The sequence below is a fragment of the Malus sylvestris genome, chromosome 6 (assembly GCF_916048215.2).
Source record: "Malus sylvestris chromosome 6, drMalSylv7.2, whole genome shotgun sequence".
In the NCBI taxonomy this organism is placed as follows: Eukaryota; Viridiplantae; Streptophyta; class Magnoliopsida; order Rosales; family Rosaceae; genus Malus; species Malus sylvestris.
In genome coordinates this window covers 3,503,090-3,524,197 of record NC_062265.1, presented here as the reverse complement: position 1 = coordinate 3,524,197, position 21,108 = coordinate 3,503,090, and the positions used below count along the sequence as shown (strand labels likewise).

At 40.7% G+C, this 21,108-nt stretch overlaps 2 protein-coding genes across 3 annotated transcripts; one reads left to right on the top strand and one right to left on the bottom strand.

Moving 5' to 3' along the window:
* Window positions 1-292: 292 nt before the first annotated feature.
* On the top strand, window positions 293-3,219 carry LOC126625730 (tobamovirus multiplication protein 2B). The gene is made up of 5 exons (XM_050294794.1): window positions 293-482; window positions 1,847-1,912; window positions 2,001-2,065; window positions 2,636-2,726; window positions 2,929-3,219. The coding sequence occupies exons 1-5, from the start codon at window positions 351-353 to the stop codon at window positions 2,959-2,961; spliced, it is 387 nt and encodes a 128-aa protein (XP_050150751.1). The 5' UTR covers window positions 293-350; the 3' UTR covers window positions 2,962-3,219.
* A 1,523-nt stretch (window positions 3,220-4,742) lies between these two features.
* On the bottom strand, window positions 4,743-7,836 carry LOC126625719 (uncharacterized). 2 transcript variants are annotated; one of them, XM_050294781.1, is made up of 4 exons: window positions 7,382-7,836; window positions 6,526-6,593; window positions 6,322-6,423; window positions 4,743-5,877 (listed from the first exon to the last, which is right to left on the bottom strand). In XM_050294781.1, exons 3-4 carry the CDS (start codon window positions 6,412-6,414, stop codon window positions 4,924-4,926), a joined length of 1,047 nt encoding a protein of 348 aa, XP_050150738.1. In that variant the 5' UTR covers window positions 6,415-6,423; window positions 6,526-6,593; window positions 7,382-7,836; the 3' UTR covers window positions 4,743-4,923. The 2 variants fall into 2 exon arrangements, with proteins under 2 accessions (XP_050150738.1, XP_050150737.1); XM_050294780.1 differs by having other exon boundaries at window positions 6,322-6,420; window positions 7,382-7,835.
* Window positions 7,837-21,108: the final 13,272 nt, after the last annotated feature.

Sequence of the window (21,108 nt, the reverse complement as noted above, 5' to 3'; positions counted from 1 at the left end):
TTCCAAAACCTAATAAGGAAGAAATTATCATTACATAGTAGAGTAAATATATAATTTAATATTAAATTTTAGAGAACTTTAACGAAAAGCACCGGTACTGTTCACTTTAACGAAAAACCACATTTTTACACTAAAAAGTCAATCCTGGTACTATTCACTTTACCTTTTATTTTGTCCTTATCGTTAAAACTCAAAGTTTCCAAACCCTTTTCATTAGTTTTCTTAAATTTTAGGGGAGATGCATTCATCGTTACGATGAGGTGCTAATAAAAAATGCTTTTATTACTTATTGATCAACTAAAAGGGCAAAAATAAGAAAGCGCTTTCCGAAGTAGGAACACAGGGGAAGAATGGCGAGCTCGACAGGAGGTAGAAACAGCAGAGGGAATACAGCAAAAGCCTTGGTATCTGATCAGATATCTCAGGCCATACTGTCCACTTCCAACCTCCTCCACCTCATGCAGCAATCATCTCCTTCCCAGGCATACCACTCCTACTCTCTCTTTATTTTCTATTTCTCAGTTTCTCTATCACAATATCTATGCGGCAGAGGATAGTAAGCTTCAGTGGGCAATGGTTTAATTAATTTATGAGTCTCCCTTTTAATTTTATTTTCGAAAATTAAACCAATTTGGCTTACTGGGTTTTGGTTAGATTTTGGGAAGGGTGAATGCATTACATTTACAGAGATTATTGTTACTTTTCTTCTGTACTTGGTTATGCCAGATACTGGTGCTGGTTTGATCGGGAAAAATAAGATTAGTCAAGCAAAAAAGGGGAAATATATTTGTAGAAATAAAATTTTGGAGGAGATTTGTGGCCCAGGTGGTTTACCTCAAAGATTGTACAATTTTGGAGGCAGAAATGTTATGAAAAACTATGTGTAAAAGGGAAAGCGGTCATTGACATGTATCTGGACACAAAAAACTAGAAATGGATACAAAATAATGCCCAAATTATCAGAGATGCCATTCCTCCTGAAGGATTGTGAAACTGATACAAATAGTTGGCCAATCTGTAAAATAGTGAAGTGGTTAGTTAGAATGTGCAGAAAATGCAAGAGTTTCCGGAGTCCTGTTATTAATGATAGATTTTTGTGGAACAGGGCAGGAATGGGGTACATATAGGCAGAGAAAATTATCAGATGCGCCCTTCCTTATGAAGGATTGTGAAACTGATACGAATATTTGATGTATCAATAAAAGAATGAAATGCTTATTTACAATGTGCTTTTCCAGAGTCCGGTTCATTAGGATAGATTTTGGTGAAACAGGACAGGGATGGGTACATAAAAGCAGGTTTTTTGGATGTAATCTGAATTTTCTTGCTTTTGAAGAAGAGTGTTAATGTTTTGTTTTGTGGTGAGGGGTAGGGCCTTAAAAATGAACACATTGGGGTGGAAGATGGGAGTGGAGGTGCACTGTTAATTGATTTGTGCTTTCGGTATGGTTCATATTTCACTGTTTTTGTAATTTTTGAATTATCCTTGGCTATCAACTTATCAACAACAACAATAAAGCCTTTTCCTACTACGTGGGGTCGGCTGTATGAATCCTAGAACGCCGTTGCGCTCGGTTGGCTATCAACTTATCAATGAGATTAATCTCGTGAAAGGTTTCTTCTTCCATGTTTCCAAACATGAAATGTAACTATAACTATACATCATGATGCAATGAGAAGTAGTCATTCTCACCCTTAATTTTCATCTTATCATCTGGATACAGTATACTTTGAACAATACTGGAAAAGGCTTACCACCATGCAGTATGTGGTGATAGCCATGGTACGACTTTGCCTCATTGGCCTGCCGCACATGGTTATATTTCTAATTTCTTATATTCTGCAGGCCCAACTGATAAAGCTTCCAAAGAACCTTTTGGTCAAAACATCTACAATTAAGAATACTGGACAGGTATTTTGATTACCTTCACCAAGATGATGCTGACTATAAAGTCTTAAAAATTCAAAGTAAATTTCATTTTCCTCTCCTTTGTATGCAGTTGTTGGGACAGATGCCTCGAGTGATTTCATCCCTCGATGCACATATGGAAAACGGGTTACAAAGGTTGTGCACTAAAACTCGTGTAGGCTTTATTTTGGAAAACTTTTTATAGCATGCAGTTATATACACCAAACCCTTGCCTGAAGCATCTCCTGTTTCATCAGAAAGAGAAATATATAGCTAACAGTTCTGAATCTTGTGTCATGTCATCAAATGTTTTTGTTGGTATATCTCCTCTTAAGAAATAAGGAAATACCAAACCAAATTTTGGACATGCATCAATGTGACCTTGCAAGATGAATGGTTGTGCGCATCCTGTTTGTCTGTTGAGACTATTTATAATCCACTTGGTCATACGACAATATGACTTCGCAAGATGGTGGGCTATGACGCCAAAATCTTGATAACTGATTTGATAAATGAGCTGCACTTTTTGAATTTTTTTTTCACCCAGTGGCCGCAATTGAAATGATGGAATGCAACATATTGCATTTTATGGATAGTGATTGTATACCAAACCCATAACTTTAACAGTGTTGGTTTGAAGTGTTTCCCATATCTTTCCACTAGTAATAATGTGCATGGCATCTCCATTCTTGCACCCTTTCCCTGATGTGTTTGCAATTTTTGCAGTGTTCCTCATCTGCAAACTGTAATCCAGTTACTTGAAAACATGGAAAGCTGCCAACTTAGTTCTCTATCTCAAGCTCATGTCCTTCAAGAGGTTAAAATCTCCCCTTCTCTCTTTGCGTTAATACCTTTTTCGTTTTGGTTTGAGTGAAGCATAATAAATTTTTTCAAGGTGAGCAAATATTTTCTACCGAAATTTGTTCCATAAAATCCGTCAGTATTTAGTTTAGTCTATTCATTGCATAAGAACTGGATGCCATGTCCTTTTTTCAACTTCCATACTTTTCTCCTCCCAGGAGCATGAGGTGGAAAACGCAAAAGTGGGCTAACGTTCCCAACTGTGTACCAATGTTGCTGTACATTGGCTAACATTGGAAAGAACATTCAGAGTTCTTGTTCAGAATGGTCAGAGTAAATTATATGTGATCTCAATGTACATAAACACACAATAGGATTGTGGCAGTAGATTCAACGTGAAGTAATTTTCTTCCTTTTTATTAACATAAAGTGGAAAGAAACCACTTTGCTTGAACAAATGTGATCTGCTATTCTTGAATCTTTTGAATTTCAATTTTATTCCTGCATAAGATGTACAATAGAGAGGTCGCACTTGGTGCGATGGCAAGTGCCTTCGCCCATGAGCGGTAGGTCTCGGGTTCGAGACTTGGGAGCAACCTCTCCATAAATGGGGGTAAGGCTAGCCGACATTCATCTCTCCCAGACCCTGTGTAAAGCGGGAGCCTTGTGCACTGGGTACGACCTTTATAAGATGTACAATAGATATTAGTTTCATGGTTAGTTGCTCATCCGTCTAGTTAACCCCGTTATAATCCTATATCCGACAAGTCTAGGATGCCAAATATCCGACAAGTCTAGGATGCCAAACTGCTGTGCACCTTTGAAGAAACTGATTTATACTTTCAGGGTCCCTAGCTTGTTCCTATTCCTTTATCCCGGTTTTTGGTGCTTCTGTCCTGTAAGTACTTTGTGAGGCACGTAATGCGCGTTATCATGTCATGTGTAGAAGCATCCCTATGTACCATAACTGGAACCACATTCCCTGTGCCTTTCACTTCTTTCTATCTGATTTAAATGACCAAGATTGGTTTACCAACTTAATCGTAGTAATGGTGCTCCTTACCAGACTAAGAACACTAAGGCGGCAATGGCTGAAAAGACGATCTCTACAATTATAAAGTCAGACTGTCCCTAGTTAAATTCACTAAGGTCCTCCAAAATTATGTTTTACCGAAAATACAATCGCTTTTAACTTCAGTAATTGACTTTGTCAATTTGATGCCTGATGCAATGTTTTAGTTTCTGTTTTGTTTGGAATGCTTGGATTTTGGTTAAAGAATATCAATGAATGTCCTTAGTTTTATAGTTATATTTCTTCATGTCCATCCATACAATAACAACTAAGCCTTATCCCACTAAGAGAAGTCGGCTGTATAAATCTTAGAACGCCACTGCCCTCTGCTTTGGGCCAAATCTTCCTTTAGTTCCAAGTACGTCATATCTTTTCTTAGTCTCTTTTAGTCTTCCTAGGTCTTTCTCTACCCCCTTCGTCTCTCTCCGTCTCCCTCCGACTCATCGTCACATCTTCTAACTAGAACATCTATAAGTCTTCAGTTCACGTGTCCAAACCATCTTAACCGATTTTTTCTCATCTTATAACTTCGCCTGTGTAAGTTTATATTACACTGCCCGTCCCAGAATAAAGGAGGAGAAGGAATGTGTCTGGTAGTCGACATCAAATCCTTATGATATGAATCCTTCATGTCCTACCATGTTCTTCAATAATTGCATTGGTGCATTGATAAGGTTTTAGTGTTAGATTCTGTCTAACCAGTTTATTTACATTAAATGTCTATTTCCATGACTCAATGATGAAAATAGATACAAAAAAGGGGTCAAAATTGCATTGTAGTCGACAACTAGGTATGACTAAGACCTGCAAGCTCAACTTGATTCCGAACAGCTTCGCACTCCCGAGTCCCGTGGTCTCTCCCTTTCCAATGTCGGAACATGTTTCACGTTCGAATCCTCCCTCTCCCGTTGATCCGAAAACAAAGTACTTGCAGAGATTGGAATTTAAGTGCAGAACATATATTCAGAACAAACTCACAACAGTCGTGAGTTTTATTGTACTTGTTAATTGAAATTTTAGTTAAGTGATTATATCCGCTCGTGTTCGTATTCCCCTTTTCACAGCTGAAAAAAATTGTTACTGCTTACTAGTTTGGCTTAAAGCCTTTAAACATATCGTACGTAAAGCATACAAACAGCCCTCACTCATTGACCTGAGATGGAGCCACTGTAGTATCAAAGGATTTCTTCCTGACCAAAAGGCAAGTGATCTTCGAAGTCTGGCCGTGAGAGTTGTCGATCGTGCACAGAACAAGGTCAGGCCGGTGAAGCATGAGATTCAAGTGATCCTTTCCGATTACCAGTGCAGTTGCATCAAGAAGAACATGCCATGAGTTCCGGTGTGCTTCCGAAACCCAATGTAGCGAGTGATGAACCTCGTTTACGTAAGCTGGATAGGAGAACAACCCTTTGAGCTTGTGTTTGCTTTTCTTCCTGAAATACTGGCTTAGTTGTGAACCTTTGATCCTCAAATCTAACCAAGTCTCTGGTGCCAAAATCACTTTGGCTTCCTTGTAACCAGCAAAATCCTTAATGCAGTCTTGTTCGCCGATAATGGTCATGTAGTGGTTTCCGCGATAGAACGGGTAGCTCTCCGCCACCAATACCATGGCGTCCCTGTAGGTTGGGGTGAAGAGAACAAGGTAATCGTCATCGGTCAATCCGCAGTGCTTCAAGACCTTGTTTCGAGCTTGTATCTCGGGGATTGAGATGAAACTTCCTGGGAAGGAGCATTTCGTGGTGAGGATATCAAGCAACCTTGATGGCTCCAACTGAGTCCTGTCCAAGTCGGGAAGGTTGCTTCCGGCGAATTGTGTCCAGGACTCCCTCGGTGACTTCAAGCTACCCCTTGGTGACTTCCTCTTGTCATCGGGCATGGCCTCGGGAGATTCTTCGATGACGCAAATACTGGAGAGATCAAACTGTTCTCCTTCAACAAGGGCAGCATATTGTGGGTACTTTGCCAACACGTATTGTTCGACATATTCCCTTTCTGTTGGTGTAATAGGGCCAGACCATCTGAGCTCTAGACCATCACCATGGAGGGTTGATATGGCCTCAGCTACAATGTGTGCAGGAATCATATTATGTGCTTTCTGTTGCAAGTTTAACCAAACAAATCCAATCAGATACATATTTCTTCGAGACATCTCAAATCAAACATATACGAGAATATACTGTCATTCTAAAGTGCGGTTTACTGCACTTTTAAAGTCAACCATATTGCTCGTATAGAGGCAACTATAAAGTCGATGTATCAACAATATCGACAATATATCCACATCTTAAAACCCTTTAGTTAACCGTACTGTAGAAAAATTCGAAAAGATATATTTTGTGAGAGTTCAAGAGGTCGCACTTGGTGCGATGGCAAGTGCCTTCGCCCATGAGCGGTAGGTTTCGGGTTCGAGACTTGGAAGCAGCCTCTCCATAAATGGGGTTAAGGCTAGCCGACATTCACCTCTCCCAAACCCTGCGTAAAGCGGGAGCCTTGTGCACTGGGTACGACCATATTTTGTGAGAGTTCAAAGTTTGTGTACCTTAATAACCATACTTCTTGGTCTGCCTTCATCTATGTGTGGTTTGTGTATAGAAGCAAAAAGGGATTTCTTGCATTGACCTTCTCCTTCCATTATGGCCTACTTTGTTTTGTTGTCATATTGCCATTGAAATTGTTAAAACTTTAAAATACATACATACTTAACACTTAATTAAGAAGATGATCTTGGATTATCAGGGCTTACCCCAGAGCCGGCATGTGAAACAATTTTACCAGTGTTCCTCACCATGCTATATGAATCAATTTTCACCACTGCTCATTAGACACAGAAGACATCAAAGTTTTGAAATAAGAAGACAACATTAGGAGAACAAAGTTTTGTATGAAAAAACCGAACTTGGCTACAATACATTCATGTACTTAGTACAAACACTGATTAATGATCGAAACACCACAAAATCTCTATTGACAGAAAGATTTAAGAAATGAAAGAATCTACGGCAAGGACAATACAAGAAAGAAGATCAAGGTATTCATTGGGTACCAAGAAACTAGGACAAATTAACCCACTAAGAAATGGACAAGCAGAACTCACTGAAAATTAATTAGATGAAAAATAATGACATGAATCCCTAAACTGTCTCCATTTCAATGGTTCAGATCACCCCAAAAATTCACTTAAAATAGAAAATTAATTTTACCAATGATTTAATTCATACAAGTCCAAGTATGATACCATAATCAAAAACACCAAAACAAATAAAGCATGTTACCCTTAATTTCCAATTCAACAGTGCAAATCTAGATTTGAAAAAGCGTCAAAGCTAGTGTTTTTCAAACTCTTAGTTTCTCGTCCCGCACTCATCTCTTTGTTTTTGTCCCTCATTTTTTCATTCAATCGCAAGAATAAAAACTGGAGATGCACATAAGGAGAAAGAAAGAAGTCCGAGCCGAAAACACACAAAATCCAGATGGCAAAAGTCTTAATTCACACGGTTTTATCAGTTAAATGAACCACTAAAACCCACAAACCCTAAATAGAAAAAAGACTTAATCCACAACAAAAAACACAGATATAGTAAAAAGGTGTTAGTTCATACCTTTATGCTAGGTTGAAAACCCTTCTCTTAAACCTACAGAATTGGAGCAAGTTGAGCTCTACGGGTTTGGGGGATTAGAGAGGTTGAAAGTGAGCTTATACTTTTTAACCACTCTTCTGATGATTCTTCTGACCAAAACACACAACCTGTTGCTCAACATTCTCCGACATTCTCTTGCTCAAAAGGGTACGACCCAAAACTGTATCTACTAATACCAGAAATAACCGAAATACTATCTCTTCAAATATATTCTCTCTCAGTATCTATTGTAATTGTAAACAAATTGTCAAAAGACAGAGAGATATATGCACAGATGCCGTATGGAGATGCCGTGTTTAAGAGATTACAAATGGACAAAGTCAAAACTTAATTAGTCTTAATAATTATTTTATTATGCCAATTGAGATTAAAATAACAAATACACGTATATATGCCTTTCATCTCTGTGTCCGTGGTGCTGCCTGATTGGAAGAATGCAGTGGGAAATTGTATAGAAAAAGATGAGCTGCCGTACACCGACCTATATTTCAGTTTCAGAATGCATTTTTTTAGAGTTTGTTACAATCTGCACATAACGTCTCTGCCTCTAAAGTAACTAGTATAATGAGTTATTAAGAGTTTAAACAATATTTCTATTTATTTAATTATTTCGCAATGGTTGAAGTTTACGATACGAAGCTTCCGTGAAGGTCTTTGTTGAAAGGGACTAGAGACTAGACAGAGCCTTCACTGGTTTGGAGAGAAATTTTCAGCACAGAGGAAGGTGATGGGTCAAATCTTAGTAGTTGGTATGAAAGTTTCAAGAAATTGAAAGATAGAAGTTGATGCCAAACGGTTCACAAAATTAGGGAGAAAAAAATGTTTTTCTCTTTGGATTACTAATCATGTGATCACGTTTGTGTAGTATGATTTGGCAACTTAAACAACAACATGGGGAGTAAACCCTATAGATGTAGTAGCTGGTTATTAAGTTTCCTTCTTACGTATCTAGAACAATAGAAAACGTAGATGTGATCAGTTAGTTCTCCGAATAGCCAAAAGTGAAGTGCAGACCTGACATCATGCCGTGCTTTAACATGTTTGAATCGTGTGAAATAACGAAAATAAAAAATTAGTGTTCACAAAGCACCTAAGCTAAGTAATTCATTGGGAAATACTGCGTGTTGAACACGAGCTATATTATTCATCCGAAAGCATGGATTCCAATAACTTAATCCGCGTTTGGCACCCAATTTCAACACGTTTGATGTAAATAATTTTAACCGTTCAAGTTTAATTAGACAACCTCAACTTAAAAAAGAAAATGACATAGCGGAAGTTACAGATAAAAGAGATTACAAACATCACTCTTAATAAGTTTCTAGAACACTAAAGAATTAAGAAAAGCACTTGAATTTTGATAAATAATATGATAAGATAATTACAATACAACCCTAAAGTTGTTTGTATAGTCTTAAGAAAAACGCTGGATGCAAAAGAAAACAAACCGGAAAATTACAAAACTCCGGACCTTCAAACTTAAAAGCTGTTTTTAACCGTTTAAACGTTGTAAGATACTAAAATCCATGTTGTGCCATGCCGAAGCTACAAGTTGCATCCGTCTATTCAATCTCTTCCCGGAAATGTATCAAGAATCTAAATCGGACACAGAAAACCTATGAACACTATTCACTGCAGCAGCTACTAGACCGAACTCGCAGGTCGAATCAGCTGTTCCAGCCCGTCGTCAGAAAACAGTATAAAGAACTGTATGCAGATCCTTACACACGTCGTAGTGTAATATAGTAATAAACAAAGATGCATACATCGAATGTATAAACAAAACAAAGTTGTAGGAAGGCGACATTGGATTATTTTTTTTCATATTTTTAAGATGGAAGAGGATCCTCTCCGTATCCATTTTGTGAGGATTCTAGAGATTTCTACATCTAGCCGTTCATCGTAAATCATACGGTTTGTTTTCATCAGAAATTATTTGTGTTTAATTTAAAAAAAAATTAAATGATTTTTGACCTCACGATACACGATAAATAGTTAAGATATGAGGATCCTAAGACCCTCTTCCACCCATGGCTCCATCACCCTAATATTGATTGTACGTAAATGTTGTTGGTAAGATAAACAAAAAGATAATATTTCATGAATAACCATGATTAGGCAACAGCTCGTCGCTCTTATCTTATTAACTAAACAATAGTTTCCTTCAGAATAGCAACACAAGCATACAACAGCTGCTGCTGGTTTGAGTGAGATCCGTACAGACTTAACACAGTTGGCTCTTCTCGTAATTGTCAGTTTAATTACTTTTTATTAGATAAGGTATATAGAAGCATTTTTTTTAAACGATATTATCTACATTAAGAAGTAGAAGAGTAGACAAAGCCTTACAATGGGCTAGTAGTACTGTGGTTCAAATTCGTCTTTGCCGAAAATTAAATGTAAGACCTCTCTTATAAGTGAAGAAGAATATCACTAGACCGTAGTACTAAGGGGCGCATTTTAATATTTAAAGTTTAAATATTAACCAAACTCATGTTAATACTACTCATTCTTTTAAAATTTAGGTTGGAGATTGTAAACACTAAATTTTTCTACGACAAACGAGACAAGAACACGTGTACAAAATAATATTTTGTATTTGATGATTTTGGGTTACAATCTCTCTCAAATTTGATCCTCTGATCTCCGTAAGGTGTGTATTTGTGGATGTGCGATTGATCCAAGGGCCGTCGAGGCTTGATCTTGGATGAACGGTTGAAAGTTTCTTTAAAGGCCGTTAAGGCTTGATCTTGAATGACGGTGATGAACGGATCTTCAAGGGCTTTTGAGGCTTGATCTTGATGAACAGTTGATGGATGGATCTTCAAGGGCTTTTGGGCTTGATCTTGAAGAACTGTTGATGAACGGATCTTCAAGGGCCTTTGGGGCTTGATCTTGATGAACAGTTGATGAATGGATCTTTAAGGGCTTTTGGGCTTTATCTTGAAAAACGGTTGGATGTATGGATTTGTTGATGTTGTTGATCCAAAGGGCCGTTGGGGCTTGATCTTAGGATGAACGAATGATGAACGATGAACGCTTTCTTCAAGGGCCGTCGGGGCTTGATCTTGAATTGGTGGAAGTTCCTTCAAAGGGGTCGTTGGGGCTTGATCTTGAAGGTTGGGTTGACGAAGAACGAAGAGAGCTTTCTTGATCATTCGGGATTTGCTTGGGAGCTTTGGAGTTTCAAAGCTTCAAGGTTTTGGTGTGAGGTGAATGGGTTATCAATTGGTTATCAATTTTTTTTTTCCTAAAATGAATGAAATGGCTTCTATTTATAAAATTTTCCAAGACTAATTTTGAATATAATATGCAGATGAAATAAATCATTTCTGCTAGGTGTTGACATGTGTCATATTTGATGACTTTTCCGATTTATTTTGATTTTTCGTTTAGTCACACGCTACGTGTAAAATTTATGTGACACGTGAGCGTTGAAATTGTAACTATTGGTCAACATTTATTTCATCGAAATTTCGATGTCTACAAATGCCCCCACTTCAAGGTGCGTCGTATACATGTGCTTGTCGTGTGTAGGAGATGCGTTTTGAAGTCCCTTAATGTAGATGTCGATCCAAGGGCCATTGAGGCTTAATCTTGAATTGAGCTGGAGATTTCTTCAAGGGCCGTTGAGGCTTGATCTTGAATTGGGCTTGAGATTTCTTCAAGGGCCGTTGAGGCTTGATCTTGAAGGTTGAAATTGGACCACAAGGAGCTTCATGTGGTAGATGATCTTTGGCTTTGGTAGTGGATGAATTGGCACGTATTTGTTTTTGTGCTTGTTGACTTTCCAGAGCTTTGATCTTGAAATGGGTTGGAGGATTTTCTGGATTCCTCCAATTGTTGACTTTCCACAGCTTATTCTTGAACTGGATTTGATTCAAAGGCGGTGGACGTTTGATCTTGAATCGGACTTGTGATTTCCTCAAGGGTCGTCGAGGCTTGATCTTGAATTTAGCTAGAGATTTCTTCAAAGGCCGTTGAGGCTTGATTCTTGAAGGTTGACTCGAACACATGGCAAGCAGGCACGAGGTGAAGGTGACGACTTGTTGCTTTGTCCAATCTTTCTAATTCACACCTGAACAGTTTGGTCAACGGTATGATCTTCAAGATTGATGGGCTCTTCTTCCAGTTGGTGACTTGATTTTTAAGGATTTGATTCAAGGGTGGTGAATCGGCTTGTGCAGCCCACAACGCCTAGCGAGTCGACCCAAGAATTTGAGGGTCAAAACGAGTCCTTCACCCAGAGTGATTGCAACCCTGATGATATGAAATACTTTTGATTTTGAAGAAGTAGCGGATGAATCGACACGTGCTTTGTTGTGCTTGTCTCCACATGCTTCAATGTATCATTTTCTCTTGCCTTATCTGTTCTTCTGGCAGATGTGGTATCTTCTCTGGAAGCATAAGATGTTGAGATAATGGGTACTTCGAGAGCAGTGCTAAGTAAGCAATCAAGGAAGGGTTCCAGGCAGTCGGTTCCAGATCGAAAGATTGATACCAAGTGCTGGCTGATTGCTTTCTTTCTCCTTGTCCCGCAGGTAAGAACAAGGACAAAGAAAATGACAGGGAGAAAGCATGATATAAAATACTCTTGCTTTCGAAGAAGTGGTGGTGATTTGACAGTGTTGCACAACGAGGCTTTACTCTTTGGCGATGGTGTCGTCAATATATTGTTGAAGCTTCTCGAGCTCTTGGATTCAACTCAGACCCCTTCTTCTCTCTAATTTTTTTTTTCAACTTAGACTCCTTCTGCTGAGTCGATTGTGCATGCCGCATTTCCTTATTTGTTCTCCAGGCAGATGTGGTAACTTCTTGAGTTTCTTAACTCAGACTCCTTCTGCTGAGTTGACTGTGCAGGTTGCATTCTTCTCTGCTTGTTTCTTCTGCATGTTGTCTCCATATGCTGCAAGGTATCATTTTCACTTGCCTTATCTGTTCTCCAGGCAAATGTGGCATCTTCTTCAGAAGTACATCAGCAGCTGAAGACGAGTACTCGAGAGCAATGCCAGGTAAGCAACTAGGCAAAGGTTCCAGGAAGTCGATTCCTTACCCGAGTTTGAGTGGAGGTTCCGGAATATTGCTTTCTTTATCCTTGTCTTTGCAGGTAAGAACAAGGGCAAAGGAAAGGACATGGAGAAAGCATGATATGAGATACTTTTGCTTTCTACCCTGGTGTAATGAGATACATTTGCTTTGGTATCATTTGTTTGCCGAGGTACCCCAATGAATAAGGAACACTGAGTGACTCGATAGGCTTTGTTGGGAAGGCATTCTCGGAGATGAAGAAAGGTTCTGTATGTCTGCCTTGCTATGGAGGGTGAAGGTGGACAGTTATAGGAAGTTCTTTAATACCTGTAGAGGTACTATTATTTCACTCGTGTCGGCAACCATTGAGTGATTGATTAGTATGGCTTCACATGCTTTCTTCTTCATCAGAAATCTTCGACAAATTGTCCGTAATTTCCGCCAAGCTGAGTGTGCACGTGACAGGTGTTGACGAGGCTGAAAAAGACTGGCGCCTCTTCGATATCTGGGATCAGCGCTTCGATAAATTGCCCGTGATTTCCGCAAAGCTGAGTTTGCGTGTGACGGGTGTTGACGCGTCTGAAAAAGCAAGATGCCTCTCCGCTTTTTGAGCTTGCCTCTTCGATTTATGAATTGGCCTCTTCGATTTCTGAGCTCCGTCGAGTGCAGAGGTTGCATGTGACAAGTACGGACAAGTCTAGAAATGAAGATTAGCCCGTGGTTTCTGAGCAAGCCCAGCTTTTGAGAAAGCTAGCACCTCTTCGATTTTTTGAATTGGCCTCTTCGAATTCTGAGCTCGCCTCTTCGATCTCCGAAATCTCGTCGAGTGCTGATTTTTATAGAGGCACGTAGTTCGTTTCAAAACACACTTGAATTTTCGCTTGTAGAAACTCCCTTCTTGCACTTCTAAGATCTTGATTTTTCCAACCTATTCTTTCTTCAACACCTTTGAAAATGTCTAGACCCTCCGACCGTCGTTTTGACTTGAACCTTGGTGAAGAGGCAGTCCCGCCTTCTCCAGACAACATATGGCGCCCATCCTTCATATCCCCTACTGGTCTTCTTACCGTTGGGGACTCGGTGATGAAGAATGATATGACCGCTACGGTGGTGACCCGGAACCTTGTCACTCCCAAAGATAACAGACTGCTTTCCAAACGGTCTGATGAGTTGGCTGTTAAGGATTCTCTGGCTCTCAGTGTGCAGTGTGCAGGTTCTGTGTCTAATATGGCCCAACGCCTATTTGCTCGAACCTGTCAAGTTGAATCATTGGCGGCTGAAGTGATGAGTCTCAAACAGGAGATTAGAGGGCTCAAACATGAGAATAAACAGTTGCACAGGCTCGCACATAACTATGCTACAAACATGAAGAGGAAGATTGACCAGATGCAGGAATCTGATGGTCAGATTTTACTTGATCATCAAAGGTTTATGGGTTTGTTCCAACAGCATTTGCCTTCGTCTTCTGGGGCTGTACCGCGTAATGAAACTCCAAATGATCAACCTCCGGCTCCTCTTCTTCCCGGAGTTCCACCGAGTGATGAGGCGCCATCTGATCAATGAAGGCTTCTTTATATTTGCTGCTTGCACATTTGTAATTTTTTTTTTTTTTTGCATGTAGAATGCAATTTTATGTAATCTTTCCAGAGAAATAAATAAAATGGACTTTATTTCTCTCAATGCATTTTTTTTCTTTTTTTCTTTTTTTGTTTTTGTTTTGTTTTTTTGTTTTTTTTCTTTTTTTTTCTTTCTTTTTCTCGTCTCTTCCCTTCACCAAAAGACAATTCTTTTTTTTTTATTCCAACCATCTTCTGCTTTTGTGTAAGACATCCCTATTTCCATTATTGTCGTGTGTTGCCTTTAGCCAAAGGCAAATCTTTGACAACTTGCACACACACACCACATCTAAAATGTATACTTTCTTATTTGCTTTCGGTGCCACTACCTTTCTTTACAATTTTTTTTTCTTTCTGCACATGGTGCTCATGCATTACCACCTTCCTTTCCCCTTTTTTTTTTTTTTAATCATGCACCCACCCATTACTTTTTTATATATTATTTTTTTTCATATGGTGCAATCCACACCATCCCACCTCCCTACTTTCTTTTGCTCCTTCTTTTCAAAATGGGCTGATGGTGATGATCCTTTATAATAATTTTTTTTTCATGGTGCAATGCACCATTCCTGAAACCTTTATACATTTTTTTTTTGTTGGCCAACACCTTATCTTTCTTTTCTATATATCCCCACATGGTGCTTGGCGATGGGCAGAAGATGGAGCAGAGCTTCGGAGCACCGGTGCTTCAGCAATGGAGGGATTGGAAGCTCTCGTGAGCTTTGTGACCCAGGCTGATCATCTTCAGCGAGAGACCATACACCAGATGTCAGGCACCCTCACAACAAGTTGAAGAGGCTCTATGTTTGCACTGCTGATGCTTTTGACTTCTTCAACTTTTCCAGAGGTTGCAGATGATGCTGTTGTATGTGATCATAGCTACAGCCTACAGAGAAGGTCATGAGCATGGTGATGAAAAAGCTTAGATGAATTGGAAAGCGTGGTGGTCTCGACGTATCGCACAAAGACGAATACGTGGTGTACTGAAACCCTGATATCCGATCGGACTTTTAATGGAAGACTCGAGCTTGAGTGGACGAATGTGGAGAAAAGGTGGAGCGGACTATAGAGCTTGTGTGCTCGATAGACGCTGCGGTGGAGTGTTCGACGTGGTGGAGAGTGGTGCAATGGGTTGAGCTGGAGCGAAGCATCCTGGCTGGGCAGAAGAAGAGTGAAGCAGGAGAATGAGAGCACTCCTGACAGAAATGGGAGGTGCCAAATTAGCCAACGCAACATCCTGAGCAGCCTTGTAAGCAACCACGATGTCCTCGGCGGTGGTTTTCATCTCGTCGCCATTGTTGAACTCGGCGAGGAATGTTGCATGTGGTTGCTGCATGAGGGTTTTCGCACTGCCACAGGTTGATTTGGGAGTTGGGAGGCCCAAGCGAGGAAAAATGAGAGCACGGAAGAGGGCGCTGAACTGTTGGGTTTGTCTCACATTAGGTCGAGAAACTGGCGCTAGCATGGGCTGCACATGGCATTTGGGTTGTGTTCCTCAGCTGCTAAGACCTGTGTAAATGGGCTCGCAGATTGGTGACCGTATGGTGGGCCTGCGAATATGCTTGGGTAGATTCGTACCTGGGCTTGCTTGTTTTGGAAAGAAGGGAGTTTTGGACCGGCCAGAAAGACCCTATTTTACTATATATATATATATATATATATATATATATAGATATATTTTGTACAAAGAATTTGTAATAACATCAAACCTTTAATAAAATCTTTATTCCTTATTTTGATGTGATGAAATGAATATTTTAATTTTGAGAAGACAGAGCATGATGTCGGGACCTCACGAAGCTTCCAGAGACGTGGTAGTGCTTGTGCAAGAGACTGCAATGGGGTTTTGCTGTGTAGTGCCTTTTGTTCACAGTCTTTTTCCCTCGGTGGTACGCTGCCGTGTGGAACTGTGTAAGAGCCTGCAGCGAGACTTCGTTGCGTGATGCCTTTCTGTCACAACTTTCCTCGGTGGTGATGTTGATGTGCTTCTTACCTCCGCTTGGAAAAACCGTCTTGTAGCTGCCCTTCCTTTAAAGAAATAAAGTATTCACATTTTGCATTTGCTCTTTACTCTTCAAAGTGGTGATGGATTGCTTATGGCGGTGGTTTTGATGATGATTTTGATGATGATTTTGCCGTACACAGTTTATGCTCTTGCGGGCCAGGAGCATTGGTGCCGTGTTGCAGTTTTAGCTCGTGCAGGCAAGGAGCGTTGTTTGTTCGTCAAGCGATCCGGGAGAGTCATTCCTCGCAATCTTCATATCAATGAGCCTTGACTGAGTAGTTGAAGAAGTCTTCTGGGAAGATGCCACACATCATGATAGGGATGGATGATCTTTGTGTCAAAGTTTCATTATCTCCAACACTTTCACATTGTTTTGGAGGTTGATAGGAGCTACTTTGCCCCATTTCCCATTGGTGAACTTGTGGAATAGATGGTTGCTGCCTGGAGAGGCATTCCTCGCAATCTTTATAGTAAGAAGCCTTGACCGAATAGCTGAATAATTTTCTGAGGAATGAGAGATCGCGCATGGTCGATCTTTGTGTCGAAATTTCCTCATCTTCAACACTTTCACATTGATTTGGAGGTTGGCAAAAGTTGCTTTGCCCTCTTTCCGATGGGTAAACTTGTGGAGAAGTCATATGCTTCTTGTGCAGTTCCTTCGGAGTGACATGAGTCCATCCTTCAACTTCACTTGGCTTAACTGGCATGGTTTTGGAGCATGCCCCCAGCGATTGAGGTGAAGATTTTGAGTTGACAAAGCTGGAAGTGACGTCTTCTTCTAGGATTTCGTCTTCTTTGTCTTCTTGGGCCTCCTCTTAAGTGCAGTCCTCTTGGGTTTGTTGGTGTGAAGATTGGCCGGTGTAGGTGATGGTGCGCCTCCTTACCTTCAGTGGTCCTTTTGTGTCGACCTCCAAAGCTTTTTGGCGCTTCATCCTTGAAGGAATCAAGCTTTGAACATCGTCTTTTCCTGCTAGACTGTCGAGCTTTTCTTCCTTTGGCGTTGTCTTCCTGTTTCTAGAAGGCTTCTTAGTTTCTTCAAGTCTGTCCGCAGCCGACCGTTGCGGATGAGATCTAGCTGTGCCGCTTTGTTTCTTGGGTTTTGATAACCTTTTAAAGACAGATCTTTGCAATGTTGGCGTCTTAAGCCTTTTGAAGACTGAAGTTTGGTCTCGACCACTGATGCGATCAAGTGCTGAAATTCTAGGTTTTGAATGATTCAGCCTGTCGAAGACTGAAGTTCGAGAGGCGGGTTTAGGCTCCTCTTTTGGCCTTGTGGCTTGTGGTCTTGGCTTCCCCATTTTTTTATAGGTCGTCGATGTCCATCCATCCTTATCACCAGTAGATGCATCTTGGTTGCTTACCCCCGGTGATGGTTGTGTAGGAGGTGCCGTGTGACTTGAACATTGACGAGAATGGTCATGCATGCTTTGGAGATGCACAGGATCGAGTGATCCAAACACGATAGTAGTAGTGTGTGCTGCAACCGTGTCTTCGAGGTCAAGCTCGATTTTCCCTTGTTGTGCTAGCTTCAGGATGAGATCTTTCAATACGAAGCACTTTTCCATTGGATGACTAATGAAACGGTGGAATTTACAGTACCTTGGACTATCAGTACAATTCATCTCTTCCGGCCGTCTGCACCCAGGTAGGTCGATCACCTTTTTGTCAAGCAAGTCTTTCAACATGGCAACCACATCAGAGTCGGGGAATGGATAAGTCTTCTCATCGAGCTCATTCAAAGTACGTCTACACATCTCTTGATTACGAAAAGCTTCAGCTTGAATCGCCTTGCCTCGTGTAGAGATTTTGACGGGAGCTGTGTTGACCGTCATTGCTTCCTTGGTGGATTTTCACGCATCATTCTCCACCTTTGTCCCAAGAGCTTTGTCGTTCTTGTAGTCAGCGATCGGTTCTTTCTTCCCATGATGGGCGATGCTCAACTCTATGTCATGGGCGCGGGTGGCTAACTCATCAAATGTCCATGGTTTGATGCCTTGAAAGATGTAGTGTAATCCCCACTGCATGCCTTGAACACACATCTCGATCGAGGAGGTCTCCGAAAGTCTGTCTTTGCAGTCAAGACTTAGAGTGCGCCATCGGTTGATGTAGTCCACGACTGGCTCATCTTTCCATTGCTTCGTACTTGTCAGCTCCAACATGCTTACAGTGCGGCGGGTGCTTTAGAATCGATTAAGGAATTCTCTTTCCAATTGTTCCCAGTTGTTGATGGACTCAGGCTCTAGGTCCGTGTACCACTAAAAGGCGTTTCCTTTCAGCGAACACACAAACTGCTTGGCGAGGTAGTCTCCCTTCGTCCCCGCATTGTTGCAAGTTTCAACGAAATGTGCAACATGCTGCTTTGGGTTTCCTTTTCCATCAAACTGCATGAACTTTGGTGGTTGATAACCCCTTGGCATCTTTAGGGCATCAATCTTCTTGGAGTAGGGTTTCGAGTAGAACAAGGAGGTATATGAGCTCCCTTCGTACTGCGCCTTGATGGTGTTGATGATCATCTCTTGCAACTGCTGGATAGAAAGAGATCCCATGAGTGCTGCTGCTTGGTCTAGCTCCGGCTTCACATCGATTTTCTCCACCTGAGGTTTCTCTTCTTTGCCAGTTCCTCTCTTTAGTGGATCATCATCTGGGTCGGGGTTCTCGCCGTCTTGTGGCCCCAGTCGGCTGACGAGTTCAGTGATTTGCAAGTCTTTTTCTTCCACAGTCCGTGTTAACCTTGCGATCGCTTCATTCATTTGAGCCAGTTGTTCTTCAATAGAGGTAACGCCAACGGTCATGACTTGTGCAACCAATAGACGTGACTTTGCTTTAGACATCCAGGATGCTAACGAAGAACGTCGTTGGCTGCTTTGGGATGGCATCTTGTGTGCCTCAACATCATGCTTTGGTGCCCCCAGTAAGGTCAGGTTGATGATGGACTCGCGCCTTTGATGCTCCCCTTGCTCATTTAGCAGCACCAACTTTGAAGTGGCATGTTGAGGAGCGGTTGTGGCACCAATGGATTGTCTGTTCGCGGCAGAAGTGCTCAGGATCCTTCCCTTGGTGGTTGCGAGAACGGCTTGTCCCTTGCTTGATGTCATTGACTTTGAGGTGTGTTTAGATTCCTTGAACGAAGAAAGAGATGAGAGGTAGAGATTGTCCCACTGGGCGTGCCAAATTTGTAAACACGAAATTTTCCTACGACAAACAAGACAAGAACACGTGTACAAAATAATATTTTGTATTTGATGATTTTGGGTTACAATCTCTCTCAAATTTGATCCTCTGATTCGATCTCCGTAAGGTGTGTATTTGTGGATGTGCGATTGATCCAAGGGCCGTCGAGGCTTGATCTTGGATGAACGGTTGAAAGTTTCTTCAAAGGCCGTTGAGGCTTGATCTTGAATGACGGTGATGAACGGATCTTCAAGGGCTTTTGAGGCTTGATCTTGATGAACAGTTGATTGATGGATCTTCAAGGGCTTTTGGGCTTGATCTTGAAGAACTGTTGATGAACGAATCTTCAAGGGCCTTTGGGGCTTGATCTTGATGAACAGTTGATGAATGGATCTTCAAGGGCTTTTGGGCTTTATCTTGAAGAACGATTGGATGTATGGATTTGTTGATGTTGTTGATCCAAAGGGCCGTTGGGGCTTGATCTTAGGATGAACGAATGATGAACGATGAACGCTTTCTTCAAGGGTCGTCGAGGCTTGATCTTGAATTGGTGGAAGTTCCTTTAAAGGGGCCGTTGGGGCTTGATCTTGAAGGTTGGGTTGACGAAGAACGAAGAGAGCTTTCTTGATCCTTCGGGATTTGCTTGGGAGCTTTAGAGTTTCAAAGCTTCATGGTGTGAGGTGAATGAGTTATGAATTGGTTATCAATTTTTTTTTTCCTAAAATGAATGAAATAGCTTCTATTTATAGAATTTTCCAAGACCTAATTTTGAATATAATATGCAGATGAAATAAATCGTTTCTGACAAGTGTTGACATGTGTCTTATTTGATGACTTTTCCGATTTATTTTGATTTTTCGTTTAGTCACACGCTACGTGTAAATTTATGTGACACGTGAGCGTTGAAATTGTAACTATCGGTCAACATTTATTTCACCGAAATTTCGATGTCTACAGAGATAATTAGATTTGTTGTGCGTTCTAGCAGAAGTTAGATAATGTAAGACAGCAAGTCTCGCAAGGACCGAACATATCAACATAATTTTCATTTTCTAATTTAGATATGGAAGTGGTAGCGAAACAATAACCTAAATCTCAATAGGACGCATTATATGTTTGAAAGTTCTAAGAAAATAGGGCTGTTTGGTTTGGTATCCGCAAAAAATTGGGAGGTCAACAAAAGATTTCGCAGGGGTGGAAGTTAATGGGTTAGATTGCATATAACACGTATTAAACACGAGATTTAAGTGGTTCACTCATAATTAGACTACATCTACTTGTTGGGAGCTTGGACCCGTATCCCCCTTCTTCTGGCTGCCTTCTGTTTGTAAGCCAATTTTTAGACAACCCTTTGTGGGATGTGGCCTTTTGCTTGACCATCCTTCATTTGCGAGATTGAGCTCCCTTCCAAGTCTTCCTCAAGAAGACTTCTTTGTGTAGTGCTAAGCCATGGTGATATGGCCTCCTCCAAGCCACTAAATAAATATCTCACGTCTTAGCATAAATAACTCTCCATCTAACGGTGATAGAGCTATGAGTCAACAGATTCCCCATCTAACGGTGATCTAGTATTTCCTCATTCGTGATGCTCACAAGGTTGAAAAATCTTCCTCGATTTAGGGATTTTCATGTGCAAAAGCGACGGCAACAACAATATCTTTCTTGGATCCAATTGTTAGTTTTCAAAAATGATAAATGTACCTAAACTGCTTAATACTCATTAGTTTGAAACCAAAAAAAAAAAAAAAGATTAGATCGAAGAAGATACCTAGGAAACCCTAAAACAGAGAAATTATGACCTCGTTGATCAAGTTACTTTGTTGAAAGACAAAATTAAACATGATTGAAACTACCCCAGTGAAAAGTTG

Excerpts from the sequence above, each read along its gene's own strand:
- LOC126625730 (XM_050294794.1), top strand. The coding sequence starts at position 351 with ATGGCGAGCTCGACAGGAGGTAGAAACAGCAGAGGGAATACAGCAAAA. Across the intron at positions 483-1,846 it reads AGCAATCATCTCCTTCCCAG|GCCCAACTGATAAAGCTTCC; the intron begins GCATACCACTCC and ends TATATTCTGCAG. Across the intron at positions 2,727-2,928 it reads AAGCTCATGTCCTTCAAGAG|GAGCATGAGGTGGAAAACGC; the intron begins GTTAAAATCTCC and ends TTCTCCTCCCAG.
- LOC126625719 (XM_050294780.1), bottom strand. The coding sequence starts at position 6,570 with ATGGTGAGGAACACTGGTAAAATTGTTTCACATGCCGGCTCTGGG. Across the intron at positions 6,421-6,525 it reads TTTCACATGCCGGCTCTGGG|GCCATAATGGAAGGAGAAGG; the intron begins GTAAGCCCTGAT and ends AAAACAAAGTAG. Across the intron at positions 5,878-6,321 it reads CAAGAAGTATGGTTATTAAG|AAAGCACATAATATGATTCC; the intron begins GTACACAAACTT and ends AACTTGCAACAG.